At 34.6% G+C, this 15,103-nt stretch overlaps 3 protein-coding genes across 5 annotated transcripts in view; 2 read left to right on the plus strand and 1 right to left on the minus strand.

Moving 5' to 3' along the window:
* The first annotated feature begins 507 nt into the window (after positions 1-507).
* On the plus strand, positions 508-9,923 carry LOC108753783 (cytosol aminopeptidase-like). Its single transcript, XM_018495679.1, has 8 exons — positions 508-658; positions 953-1,065; positions 6,712-6,875; positions 7,229-7,403; positions 7,505-7,832; positions 7,908-8,176; positions 8,370-8,548; positions 8,687-9,923. Exons 1-8 carry the CDS (start codon positions 575-577, stop codon positions 8,911-8,913), a joined length of 1,539 nt encoding a protein of 512 aa, XP_018351181.1. The 5' UTR covers positions 508-574; the 3' UTR covers positions 8,914-9,923.
* LOC108753782 (E3 ubiquitin-protein ligase RFWD2) lies at positions 1,726-4,541 on the plus strand. The gene has a single exon (XM_018495678.1). It carries the CDS (start codon positions 1,967-1,969, stop codon positions 4,019-4,021), a length of 2,055 nt encoding a protein of 684 aa, XP_018351180.1. The 5' UTR covers positions 1,726-1,966; the 3' UTR covers positions 4,022-4,541.
* A 906-nt stretch (positions 9,924-10,829) lies between the features above and the next one.
* Positions 10,830-15,103, minus strand: part of LOC108753789 (mediator of RNA polymerase II transcription subunit 28-like) — a 10,275-nt gene continuing 6,001 nt past the window's right edge. For all 3 annotated transcript variants that reach the window (XM_018495692.1, XM_018495690.1, XM_018495691.1), the window contains one exon: positions 10,830-12,197. In XM_018495692.1, coding sequence (XP_018351194.1) covers positions 11,985-12,197 — 213 coding nt within the window. In that variant the 3' untranslated portion in view covers positions 10,830-11,984. The remainder of the gene's footprint in view (positions 12,198-15,103) is intronic.

Genomic DNA, 15,103 nt, shown 5'->3' on the forward strand with positions numbered 1-15,103 from the left:
GGATGCCTTCGATGTCTCAGATTCATCATCTTGTTCTTATTTAACATTAATGACTTGTTTTATGTTAAACAAGATGATCAGAGGCATTCGAGCGACGTTTTCGAAAGTAGCCTTTGTGTTAAGTTTTTCTCTTCGGAGCATAAAACAAAACTAAAAAGATAGTAAAAAAAGCTTAGAAGAGTACGCTTCATAGATTTTTATAATATAAAAAAATATTTTTGCATATAAACCCAAGCAGAACAAGTCACAATAACGTCGAAATGACATTAAAATGAATCGAAAATGAATGAAAATAAAATGACTTTTAATGATCACACACAGATTTTAGAGTTATTTTGATCATTATAATATCATAATGACTGTTCTACTTGGGAAATCGTTGATTATCATAGAAGAACGAACGGTCTTTCGCATTCATAATTCGCGCGGTTTAGATTGGTTTACGTCGCGTGGCGCCAACGTTTCGGAGATCAAATCCAGCCTATCAGAATCGTCGTTTCGCCGTCGCCGTCGTGTGCGGGCCTTCATGATGGGGATATATATGTATCACACCTAATGCTCTTGGGAACGAATTATGGCATTGTCTTTTATCAGGACTGGAGCACTACAGTACGGAAATTCGCACTTGCGTCTGTTCGCCAACGTATCGACCATGAAGGTAATATCGCCCGATTCTTCCTCGTCGATTAAAAAACGGCACGTTTCACTCCTCGAAACGATGAGACGCGAAATTCTCGTGAAATCTCGGAAAATTCGGACAAGCATGATGCAATTCGTCATATGCAAGTGCAAACATATCTTGGGCGTCTTATCTAAACTCTTTCCTGTCGACGTCAACAATTAAATGTCGACGCCAACTCGATATTCCGTATTCTCAGATATATTTACTCGTCGATGATCTTGTCCTGTTATCGCCCGCTTCACCTGACATATTTATCCCTTTTTTTCGCAGACGGGATTGGTATTGGGTGTATACGAAACTGAAAGCGAGGACGTCGTGCTCACGCCTACGGCGGCCAAGTACAATGAGCTGGTTAACGGCAAGCTGCTGAAAAACATTCTGTTGTAAGTCTCAATGCCCGCTATTTATCATTGCTGTAAAATCTCTTTTGTGCATCCGTGCGATTTTAGAAACGGCATCACGCCGCAGAGCGTCGTTCTGTGTTATAGATTATTATATTATTTTGTTATCTAACAAGGCTGTATCCCTTGTGCGTCACTGTTGTAGAATATACTTGCCAGACTACTCTGCCTTGATTATTTGGACACAAATGTTGACGCGTTGAATACTCTTCAAATACCTTTTTTCTTTCTCCATATTGAACCTTTCCTTCTCTCAAAAAGTTAATCTATGTTCCTCATGTATATACACACATTACTCTTAGCACATACTTTATTTAACAAGCGTATACACAAAGTTATAATATGACGGGTACAAGAAAGCCCCTGCCCCCATACAGCATTGCACTTCCAAATTGTTGTTTCACTTTCGTTTGATCATACGATATAACAATATGTTTAAATATTTTATTCATATTTCCAGCCTGAAACAATTGTTATAATGCTGCCTGAGCTTTATCTGACATTGAAAAGTGCTTTCCCTTTGTTATCTTAAAATTGTCATATATGAAGTATCATTTCTGTTAATTGAAAATTTTGAATTTTTCAATGATAGTCTTGCGCAACACGAGCTCACTGGCATTATTTTCATTGTTTCAGGAGTGACTAGAGTGAGAGACGGTATTATACGCATGATATGAAGCGCAACTTGCTCCGCACAAGGATATCCTAGAAACACGCTGCGCTTTATAAATGAGAATATAATACTGCCTGATTTATGATACATTCTTTTCAATGCGACGTCAGATGAAATTGAAATAGGAGATTTTAAGCTGTTAAATCATTGAGTTACTTAACCATCACTGCTTCAAGATTGACACAAGAATCAAGTAGAGTAATATTAGTAATGTCGACTCCTGGCGACAGTAATATGGGGAATGATAGCAGCGCAGGGAGCAGTGGTGGATTAGGCGACGGTAGCGGTAAATTTAATAAGCCTCATCCATCTACAAACGTGTTACAGAGGATGACCGGCATATTAGAAGATAAGAGCAATGATTACATGTGTCCGATTTGCTTTGATCTTATCGACACGGCGTATATCACACGTTGTGGACACACGTTTTGTCATCATTGTATTGTAAAATGTTTAGAGATTAAGGACCGTTGCCCAAAATGCAGTTTCACGTTGAGCGAACAAGACATTTTCCCGAACTTTCTGTTGGACGAGCTAGTTTCCAAATATAAAACGAGAACTAAAGGTCTCGCTCAGCTAGGCTCTTACGCGGACAATAGTAGGCACAGAGCGGCGGGTAACGATTCGTCGGTACCGGCATCTGACGGACTCAGGAGCATTGTGGCAGCGGAGAGCGCCAATCTCACTCTACCCGACGTAAATGTGATGTTGGAGGTGCTGACTCAACGAAAGCATCTACTCGAGGCAGAGACTTGTACGGCGCAAAACAAGCTTTTACACGAGTTTCTCAAACACTTACTGCAACAAAAGGAAGAGCAAAAGAATCAGTTGCAAAAAGAAGTGGCGTTGATCAAGAAGGACATGGAGGAAGTGGAGAACATTCTGAAGGACGTTCAGAGCAAGTGTCCGCGGGTAGAGGACGTCAAGAAGGCGAGTGAGAACGATAGCGCACAAGTATCAGCCATTAGACGAGAGATGCTCGGCCTTATAGATATAATAGACTCAAATATGATAAAACCTAATGAGAAGGCGACCGGCACCACCGACACCTTCACCAATCCAAGTGTCAGTCAGCCCAGTGGATCAACGCTAGCTATACGTAGAAAGAGACTACACGCTCATTTCGACGATTTCGTTCAATGTTATTTCGACTCTCGCGGCAAGGAACTGTTACTCGGCCAGAAAACACAGTCTCAGAGCGAAGCCCAACAGCACGGCGGCATGCACAGTACGACTTCCGGTCTAGACGTCTTTCGCGAGAATCTCGTCAAGTTCTCGAGGTACAATTCTCTTCGTCCACTGGCCACCCTCAACTACTCGTCAGATCTCTTCAATAACTCAACCATCGTGTCCAGTATCGAATTCGACAAGGACAACGAATTCTTTGCAATCGCCGGTGTTACCAAACGTATTAAAGTATTCGATTATGGTGCGGTTATCCGTGACACCGTCGACATTCATTATCCCTGCGTCGAGATGGTTTCTAGCTCTAAGATTTCTTGTGTTTCTTGGAATTCCTTTCACAAGGGAATGCTTGCATCTTCAGATTACGAAGGCACCGTGACGGTATGGGACGCGATGACCGGTCAGAGGACAAAGGCATTCCAGGAGCACGAGAAGAGGTGTTGGTCTGTCGATTTCAATGACGTGGACACTAGATTGATCGCGTCTGGCTCTGACGATGCCCGAGTCAAGTTGTGGGCATTGAATACCGATTATTCCGTGGCGTCGTTAGAAGCGAAAGCAAACGTATGCTGCGTGAAATTTAATCCACGCAGCTCATGTCACCTGGCATTCGGCTCTGCGGATCACTGCGTACATTATTACGATTTACGCAACATGAAGGAAGCACTGTGCATATTCAAAGGCCATCGCAAAGCCGTCTCCTATGTCAAATTTATCAACAAGGAGGAAATTGTATCAGCCAGTACGGATTCTCAGTTGAAGATGTGGAATATAAATAATCCGCTTTGTTTACGATCGTTTGTCGGACATGTGAATGAGAAAAACTTTGTCGGACTCGCCACTGACGGTGATTACGTGGCCTGCGGATCAGAAAATAATGCACTGTACGTGTATTATAAAGGACTGACGAAGCAGTTATTCTCGTACAAATTTGATGCCGTTCGAAGCATATTGGAGGTGCAAGACAGAAGAGAGGAAGATCTGAACGAGTTTGTATCTGCGGTGTGTTGGAGGCAGATGTCTAATGTCGTAGTAGCCGCTAATTCTCAAGGAATTATCAAAATATTAGAACTGGTTTGAGAGAATTAAGGAAAAACAATTGAACGGGGAACTTAACTGATTGTGAGTGAAACGCATATTCGATAACTATAAATTAAAACGGGTCTAAATAATAATGAAGGTAGAACCAAACTAGAAATAATAAGACAAAAATTCTACTTCAAGAAAAGAATTTATCAAATCTGTTGTATTTTTAATCCGCGTACTTAGACCCTTTTTATTTTATGGTATCTCTCTTGTGATTATTTTAAGCGTGAATAACAACGAGAAATAACGGAATCATTCTAAATAGCGTAATTATAATAATAACGCGTAGTGAAAATTTCTACTATTGAAGTAATCTGTAGATTGGATGGAAATGACGTTAAATGATGCATTATCGGTGAATAAAACTATTGCAAATGGAGATCTTTGATTGATCCATGCTCAATGTATCAGAGAGCACAAATATTTTCTCTGAACTGTATGCTGTGTGTATAATTCTGAATTTACGCTATATGTGTGTACAATTCTAAATTATACACTGTGTGCATTATACGTACGATTAGGAAAATCAGTACTGTTAATTATTACATTTTCGTATCTTGAATCTATTTTCTAATCTAATTTAGGTGTAATTCTATCTCAACAGACTGAATCGTAATGATAAAAGGTTTTGCATTGTTATAATATATTCAAAAAATATTCCTGCGTATGACTTATACGATGATCTTTCGTAATTTTACGTTATCGATACTTAACATTTATCAGAGATACCATAATTGCACGCTTGCTGAATTTTGTGCAGATATACATATATACACACATACATACATATATATTTTTAAATATGCTCGTGTGATGTAAGAATGGCACTTAGCACAATAAGTACAATACTTTTGGAAGCAGCAGTTCGAACCTGCAAAAATTTACAGCAGTGTATGCGTGTGTTCGAGAGTGATTTCCCAATAACGCTTCTTAATGTTCGAATAATAATTATTTTAATATCTTAATCCATAATCTATTTTTAATGCAAACTTAAAGATGATAGACATGTTTGATAATGGCACAATTTTTTTTACAGAATTTTCATAATAAATCTGAAATGCACTTGTTTAAGGCTCCTGCCTACTCACTGCAGCCACCTTAGATGTCAAAAGCGGAAAAAAAATACAAAGAAAATTCTTGCAAACTATACTAAAATATATTTCTTAATAAAAAATTTGCTATCGCTAGAATAGATTTGTAAAATATGTCTTCTTATATTTCGTAATTATTACGGATTTTATTCTATTATATTCGAAATAAAAGGAGAGTATATTCGATATATTTTACAAATTCTATAAATGCAAATATTATTTTATTGAAAAATATTTCTATTAATATATATATAGGGAGTCTTAAGTTTTTAAAGATTGGAAAAAATTCAAACATCGGAAATTATCAAAATTAATACGCATATATATTTAAATGTAATATAAAACTGATACACATATGTAACTTCGACTGGCAATCGTATACAAATCGTACCTGCATTTTCTTAAAAATCAATAATAATTGTAATATCGATATTTTCGCTGCTGCGTGATAGAAATATTAAAATTTTTTTTTTGCATTTTAACAAAATTTTTAGTTTAAATTGACTTGGTGATATCACAATGTGATTACACAATCTTATGAACAGAGACGTGATAAGAAGTAATCAACAACATCTCAAATATTTTTTGCACTGATAATGGTATATATAGATAACACATATTTTTATTGAAACTGACTTATGATATTTCTTTACTAAATATTAAATTTTTTATTAATTATATTATCGTCTTTGTGTTTGATTTTGCTGTTAAAAAGTTTGTAATATTACATTAGCCTAATTGAAACATTGAATAATCGAACAACAGAATTAAAACAAAATAAATTATTGTTTTAAATAATATGAACATTATTTAAGAAAAGAAATTGTACAAAGAATAAATAGAGGAATGAAATATATTGTGGTAAAAATATATAATGTTCACATAAATTTTCGGAATATGAAATTGATGGAACAGTGAGTACATTTTAATCCTTTTTTTTTTTATAAAATTGCTTTTGTTATAATATTAATGAATCTATTATTTCTTATTTGCGATGAACATATATCTAATTATATGTAAATTTATTTTTTATTATATTGTGTTACTATATAACTATGCCAAGTAAACCCCATGACAAAGTCACATTATTACTTATAGCGTTATTGTATATAAAACAATTTATGAAGTTTATCAACAGATTTCATTGTATATTATATCTTAAGCCGCTAAATAGGTTGTAATGCTCGTTTCAACAGTGTTAGTGAGAACTGAATGTGAAACAGTTCCGTAACGTAATGTATCTACGCTGATACTGTAGCTCAGAAAAACAGCAGTTGTGAATTAATGTGTAGCTATACTCTCCGAAGTGAGTAATTGTAAATGTACCGATGTATAATGTATAACTGGATGAAAAAAAGAATATTCTAGAATAAAGAATAGTATATTTTTAGAGTATATTTTAAAATTGCAAATATACCATACATGATGAATGTCAAAAGAATGCCTAGATTCTATTGTAATTAATAAATTTATGAATTTGTGTCTGAATATTTCTGTCTACTAAATGCGTTATTATCTTTGCGCATATCTTTCCTCACAAATTGTTACGATCAAAATTTTTTCACTAACTTCGAACGAATGTTTGCGCTACAGAGCAGGACCAAAGATCCCTAAAGGTCATGCTAGAGTGTTTTGGGGTTTGGATGAAACAGATTACTCCGGAGTCGCGGTAGTTGGACTGGGGAAACAAGGTCTTGCTATTAACAAACTTGAAGAGATTCATGAAGGGAAGGAAAGTGTACGTGCTGCCGCAGCAGGTAATCTTTAGTATTCAAATTATGTATCATACAAATACAGTTATTTCACTTTGTTACTCAAATCCCTTTAGTGTTTTAAGCTCTATATATACATACATATATATATATATATATATATATATATATACACACACCAACATATACATATAAATTGAAGCAATTTCAAAACATGTTATCTTATTAAATGATATTAATTTCTTTATGCATTTAAGATTATAGTATAATTATAGTTGTTTATAGTATACAGGATGGTTTATCCATTTTTTAAACAGGTTTTAAAGGAAAATCATTAAAAAGAAAATTATATTATAAAATATTATATATTCTATTAAAGTTTTAATTTTATTTTCTAGCGGGATGTCGTGCACTAGATGACGTCGAGATAAAGGACATCAAGTTAGAAACGCTAGGAGACGCGGAAGCTGCCGCTGAAGGAGCTGGTTTATCCACATGGCTTTATCAAGGTTATAAAAATGAAGAGAAGAAAAAGAAATTACCAAAGATCTCGCTATACGGAGAAGAAGGAGAGTAAGTAATATTTCTTTATGTTTATTAAAAAACATTCATTAAAATTGAAAAATGTAGATTTTGTTTAAGAATACAAAACTAATAATTTATTATTCTTTAAGGGCAGAATGGCGAGTTGGCATTATCAAAGCTCAGGCACAAAATTGGGCTCGCGAGCTCTCGGACACGCCTGCGAACCTGATGACACCGACAATATTTTCGCAACGAGTCTTTGAGGTTTTGACGCACCTTGGAGTTGACGTACAGGTGCATGACAAAAGCTGGGCTGAGCAGAAGAAGATGGGCTCATTCCTTAGTGTGGCGCACGGTAGCATCGAACCACCCAAGTTCCTCGAGATCAGTTACAAGGGCGCCGAGAATCCGAACGAGTCACCAATGACGTTTGTTGGCAAGGGAGTCACTTTCGATGCCGGTGGCATCAGCCTTAAGGTAACTCGGTTTTTCTCTATTTCTAGAAATAATTAACGAGAAAATGAGACTTAAAGATAAAACGATTGCTTGCAGCCGTCATCGGAGATGGACGAGATGCGCGCAGATATGAGTGGCGCCGCCTGTGTGGCCGCTACCATCCGAGCCGCAGCGGAGCTCAAATTGAAGAAAAATATCATCGGACTGATTCCGCTCACGGAGAATCTACCGTCTGGACATGCTACGAAACCGGGAGATCTAGTGCGGGCGATGAACGGCAAGACTATCATCGTGGACAACACCGACGCAGAGGGCAGGCTGATTCTTGCCGATGCGCTGTGCTACGCTGAACAGTTTAACCCAAGGTTTGCTTGAAACTAAATTGTATTGGTCTTAATATTTAAAATTAGTATAAGAGAACTGTATCTCTTGGATCCTAATTTTAACAAAAAGATATTTCCTATGTTATTAATATGTTATTATATTTTATCAATATCTTTGACAGAGAAATTATTGAAAACAATTATAAATAGATAAGTGTCTTCAATTTAAATATAGATTTATCTTGGATATCGCTACGTTGACTGGTGCCATGAGAATCGCCTTGTCAAATTCCGCCACTGGAGTATTCACTAATGACGGCAACCTTTACGAAACTCTGAGAAATGCTGGCACGGTAACTGGCGATCGAGTATGGAGATTCCCTCTGTGGCAGCATTTCACGGATGAAGTAACAAGTGAGTGATTCAAAGAATTTATGCACATGTTACATTATCTATTTTGTAATCCTATTTTAGAAACTTCTGTCTTTGTATATTTATTCTTTATTATCTCCGGATCACTGTCCCGTTATTAAATGTCCCGATAATTTTCAGAAAAAGTCAAAGGTGCTGATATAAATAACATCGCGAAGTGCAAGGGTGGTGGCTCTTGTACTGCCGCTGCATTTTTGAGGGAGTTTGTCACCAAGGATACGCCGTGGATGCATCTGGACATAGCTGGTGTCATGGGTCCCGCCCACGACGAATTACCGTATATCCCGGCTGGAATGACCGGGCGTCCGACACGTACACTTATACAATTCCTACAAGCACTCTGTTAAACGGTCTGCAGGTGGTCATTTTACGTAATTCTTACACGTCAAACGTGTCCTTGTAATTTTATATACATATATGTAAAAGTTTACACAGAAGGATATGTAATATACATATATATAGGTATATATAGGGGAATTACGCCTAATATGGAGAGGATTATAATGGGCGATCCATTCAATCAGACAGAAGTAATCAGGTTCAAAATGATAAGGTGATAAAACGCATAAACAACTTGCCGCAGGCCAGTAACAACATTTTTTAAATTTAATATCTTACTAGATAGATAAAACCAGACTCATTGGTCAGGTTTCTATGAGAGTTTAAGATTAAAAATAATGCAAGTTGAATGTGTGTGCTTTAACGCGGCTTGGAAATTATTTTTAGTATCAACAATCTAAATATTAAATAAGCTGAAACTTGAACGTTTTAATAAAATTTACGATACAATAATGAATGCTAGCAAAATAATTTCTGCACGATGTGAAACTTTGCCATTACTATAACAAAACAATATTAAGTTTGTCAATCAAGGTTATATATATATATAATTCTTGATTTATTTGATACATCATATATAAGATGATATATCTCGAATAATTATCTAATAGTTTCTATCCAATATTGTTATCAACATACTCGACAATTACACGCGCAATTCTTTGAATCAAAATTATTAAACCTCGCCATATTAAGCAGTGCCTACATCTTTTAAGTTACCACTTCTTATATGATTAAAATATATAATCCGTAAAAGTAATGTATACATGTGGAAAAGAAATGGAATAGAATACTTAATCATTTACATATAAAAGCTGCTCATTTTAAAAACAATTTTCACATTTGTCAAAGACATCTCCAGACACATTTTGTGTATCATGTAATAATTTAATAATTATATATTCGTTGTATTTTAACACATACAAATGTTTGCAAAATTTATCAAGTTATTTTTATTAGTAAATTAAAAGTATATAGCTTCGAACCTTTTCATAAATTCACAATACTGGATTTTTCATCCCATTTAAAAAAAACATCCGGAAAAAGGATTTTTTATCTATTAGACACTATTCCCCTATATAAAATATCAGTTTCCATTAAAAATTGAAACTGATCATCCCATTTTATACATGCAATTATCACGGTTGATTATAAAAGTTTTGTACAACTCTTTTACAATTTTGTACAGTCGAATTGCTTTCGTATATTAAAGCTGACAATGAGCTTTTCTTTTGATGAATATTCTCGAAGACTTTATTATAATCAGGATTTTAAACTAGCTGGAATAGTGAAAATAAGGAAGCGTGCTCTGTATATGTATATAATTAACATTTGTATTAACTACATGTATACTACAGTGCATACAATATAATATTGTACAGGATGAAAGAGTTGCATATGTTGTATATGAATACATCAGATTTAAAAAATAGCGAATAATATAAGCATTTTCTGTCCTGGGCTTGTGTAAAAGACAATATATAAAAATTGCCTATTAATAGGAAAAATAGATTTGTTTTTATATTATCATATTAAAGCGACAATTCATATATAAAATATTTCTTTTGGTTATCACATTACTTAAAAAAACACGCATAAAATTGCTATCTTGTACAATGTTTTCAGTACATATCTACATTGTAACTATATAAACATAAATAATTGCAAATAAAACTAATACTTTTTAAATAATTTTTAAAATAATTATTTTAATTATGCATAAATATTAACTTGTTATTTAAACTAAAATTTGATTATTCTATAATGTCCCGATATAAAATTATTATTGTACTTTGTACATTCATAGGACACATCACTTAGGTACTTATAAGTACTGTAATGGTACATAATACAAATTATTAATCAGATAATTAAGAATAACATACAAAAAACTAAAAATATGTCAATAAAAAGACAACAAAGTATATAAGATTTTTTACAAATCTTGACCATCTTAAGATTCATTTTACGTATATTAATGCTATCTAATGCTATTTAATAAGTGTACTTTACGGTTACAGACACATGGAATGTGTTATACTTTGAAGAATTTATGTAAACATGGATAAAAATTTTGAGTTTGTACGTAAATATTCAGGACAGAGATGCTTATATTAGTGCGATCAACAAATGTAATATTCATATTATATATTTGATTTTGCACACTAGTACATTTTATTGATATCGCACGAACAGTACATTTGATAGATGTCCAAAGGCACTGTAGAAGCGATGAACGCAGATTATTATAAAAGTGTCGGCGATCTTAGAGAATATAAACTAACGATATAGTATAAAGAAATAGGAAGATATCCTTATCCTTATCCTTAATGTACGAGTAAAAGTATCATGTTGCTCACATCTTATATAATCTCGTTATTATGTACAATTTATTGCCGCTTCAGTTGCAACGTATTATCATACTTTTGTCACTCTACGTCGCAATTTTACATTTTCCACATAAGGTCGCTCCCGTCTTATGATTTCTACGACTAGTACAAAGAATACAAAATCTGTCTTTCGCGTACAGAACAGTTTCAAGAGGAATGCGAAAGAATGTTCATATAGTCGTAACGTCAATCCAAAGAATCTGAATCACAATAAAACTGGCACTGTTAAAACGCGTTTACCATATAGACCTCAGTAAGCTCGTAAATTATGTATGCATTGTTGTGTCTATTTCCACAATATAACAGTAACACATATCAACTGCACTTTAATTATCAGCATTGTCATCACTATCATCACCATTTGGTACAGTACATTCAAATCAACAATCCGACATCGAACACAACCTCATAACAACCTAAATGTGCTTGGAAGTACAAACATAGTCTCTCTCTTCCAGAAGAAGAAATTAAAAATGCCACACGTATTATGTGCAAGGCGGAGGAGGCTGCTGTTGCGGAGAGGGAAGGGGCGCCGCCGCAGCAGCTGCGACTGCGGCAGCAGCAGCGTAGGACGACGGGTCTGAGGGATCGAGAAGCGGTGGCGGCGGCGGTAGACCGCTGCCACCGCCGCCTCTTCCTCTACCTCGGCCTCTTCCACGACCCCGGCCCCGGCCCCTCCCCCTTCCGCGTCAACTCCGCCTCTCTGGCATCCCTATGTTGCTCGTTGTCTTTTCCAGGTAGGCCAGGGGCCCCTGCAGGGCGCTACTACCCATACCGCCGACCGGGAACCCGGTGGCTCTGCCACCTACACCACCTTGTGTCATGAACATGCCCTGCTGATTGACTGGCACGCCAACCCCCTGAAGACCTGATGTAGGTGGGCCACCAGAACCCTGTTGCACCTGCAAAGTCACATCAAATGAGGATGTATCGTGAGAACCGATACACAATGATGATGTTTCCCATGAGACATATATGAGTGCAACAGGAAGATGCAGTACAGCGAAAATGATAAGCTTTCATTCAATGTTTATATCTCAGTCTCTGATATAATATCACAGAAAAAAACTGTATGATACTCCATTATACTTTCGTAAAATAGCTATTTAATAATATATTTCATATGCACGCATACGTTCGAAAAGATAGACACGCACAGTCAATGATCAAATTTATCAGGAATAAATAGGCGAGGAAAATAAAGAAAAGCACAATAATATTTCTTTCTTATTTTTTTTTTTTACTATATATGAACAAAAATATTTATTCTGCCGCAACATCTACTTATGAGTCAAAACGTAAGTGAAATAGTATCTCCCAGATTGCAACAGCTATAATGCTTTTCTTATTGTTGTTTGCAAATTTAAATGCTCTATATTACTATTTATCATGTAGATATGTGTAAAGAGAGAAAGAAAAGGGTGTACACTGGATGTATACAAGGTGTACACAATAAACCTTCGATATTTTTTAATGATGAAAAAAATGCATACAGATACATATTTCTGAATATTTCGATTGTAAAGAACAAATAAAAGTTATTTACAAAAAATTATCAAACTTTCACATGAACATTTTAGTGACATGAAGGATACTGATTCCATTTCATGCTAAATGCTCTGCAATATGTCACAATTTGATTGTGCAAAATACTCACGGCACCTTGGTGAAGTAAACTAAAAAAGTTGTACTTAATATTTAACAAACTTGTAAGCTCCAATGACGGAGCTCTATCCTGTTAGAACACGATATTCGGCAAATGTGTAATTTATGGAATTACAATTTTAGCATGTTCAGATAATTGTTAGAGTGCAGTATTTTTACTGAGAAAGAAAAATGATCCGATATTTATGTTCTCTTTCATTGGAATTTACAAGTCAAATGTTAAATATAATAAAATAAATGTTTTGCCCAATCGAATTGTGACTGCCATTGTTGGCAGCATGACTAATGACATGCTGCGGCATACTTGGAGTGAAAAGGAATTCCGACTCAAATTCCTTCATGTCACTAAAGACGTTCATATAAAAGTTCGATAATTTTTTGTAAGAAACTTTTTGTTATTTTTTACAGTAAAAACAGAAATATGTGTTTGTTTTTATTTCGCATCATTTCAAAATATCGAAAATTCATCGTGTACACTCTATATGTCTTCATTCAAACATATACGTATTATTATTTATTAGAAAAAGCTCGGCGATAGTTATTTACAAGTTACAATGTTTTGCTATTTTCGTAATAAGAATGCAATTTACGTATATTATTTGGTGCGCATGCATACAATATCTACATGCAAAAGAGTGAGTCTTTTATGTATATTTTTTCTGAATGAATACAGAAATATGACGCGAATAAATGTTACTCATAAGAAAAAATATTTTTAAAAAATAGATTGAAAAAACTATATATTCATCTATATGTTTATAGTTTCGTTACGTCTCTATATAAATATCTAATTTTTAAATATAGATCTTTCTTACGAAATGATGTCAAATGTAAAGGTGATCACTAGGTCCTATTAATATGAAGTATATCAATTATGAATATTCTTAAATTTTATTCTTGCTTATTAACAGATTTATTACATATCGTTTCATCTTTTTTTACTACTCTTATTTGTACATTATTTTGTTCATTATTTTGGCACCGTTCTATAACAGTTTGTACATACAGTTAATTCCATTTTCCTAATAAAAATTTCTGTTTTTATATATACTTTTATATCATAATTAATTATAAAAAAAGCAATTTAATTTATCAATCTCTTTTACAATATATTTCTGTGTTCGTGTAGAAATTGTATAAGGCACTGATATTACACACAGCATTATAATTATCACGCGTACGTAGTGAAACTGTCTTGTCTCTTCAATTCGATTATTTTAAAAAAAATTATCCAACGTTTTAAAATGAGTAATTTCAGGATATGGTCCAATTGGCGCTACAAATGCTTTGAAGCCTTTGATTGGCCAATCGAAAGAAAGAATTTTACTAATGAACCAATCAAAAAATGCTTCCAAGCATTTGTAGCATCAAGTGGATCCTTTTCAGTCATCAAAAACATAGTGGAAGGGATTGACATGGTGTGTTCAATTTGGGCAAACTACGCCCCTTTTGTGAGTCGAAGCAGAGCGACATCTGAGAGAGGACATGACGGTCCAAGTTCTGTAACCGCTAAATGCTGCAAGATGATAAATCGATATTTAATTAATATAATCGTGCTACGTGTAGCTACATATAACACGATTATATGAACCAAATATTGATTTATCATCTCCAGCTTTGAAAAATGGACGATGTACCCTAAGTGGATGTTGCTATGTAGTAGTTTACATCCTTTGTCAAAGGGCAGTAATGCGCGGCAACATTTTGCGGTTACAGATTTTGAGCCATCATGTCCTCTCTCAGGTTTCTCTCTGGTCGAAGTATCGTTTGTAGATCCAGGTTTGTCAACTACGAAGAAATAAATGATATTGCTACAACTGATCTCTATGCATCTCAGATCCCGCTATATGTCCTTTTTTTTCTTCGTATCAAAACGCGAAGAAATACTCGACTGTTAAGCAAATGTCAAACGTGATTTTAAAAGTTTTATTAGAGTACGTATTACGACATTATTCGAAATGTATTTCTATTGGAATTATTCAATTATTCCTTAAATTTTTATTGTGTTTTCTAGGAAAAACGGAATAATTTCATTAACTGCCCTAGGATTCCGTCGAACTGTACGTTAGTATAAGTATTGTTGATACAAATTGTACTTATTTATTTATTTATATTTATGTATTGATTTGTTCATTTATCCAAG

The sequence above is a fragment of the Trachymyrmex septentrionalis genome, unplaced genomic scaffold, assembly GCF_001594115.1.
Source record: "Trachymyrmex septentrionalis isolate Tsep2-gDNA-1 unplaced genomic scaffold, Tsep1.0 scaffold71, whole genome shotgun sequence".
Lineage (NCBI taxonomy): Eukaryota > Metazoa > Arthropoda > Insecta > Hymenoptera > Formicidae > Trachymyrmex > Trachymyrmex septentrionalis.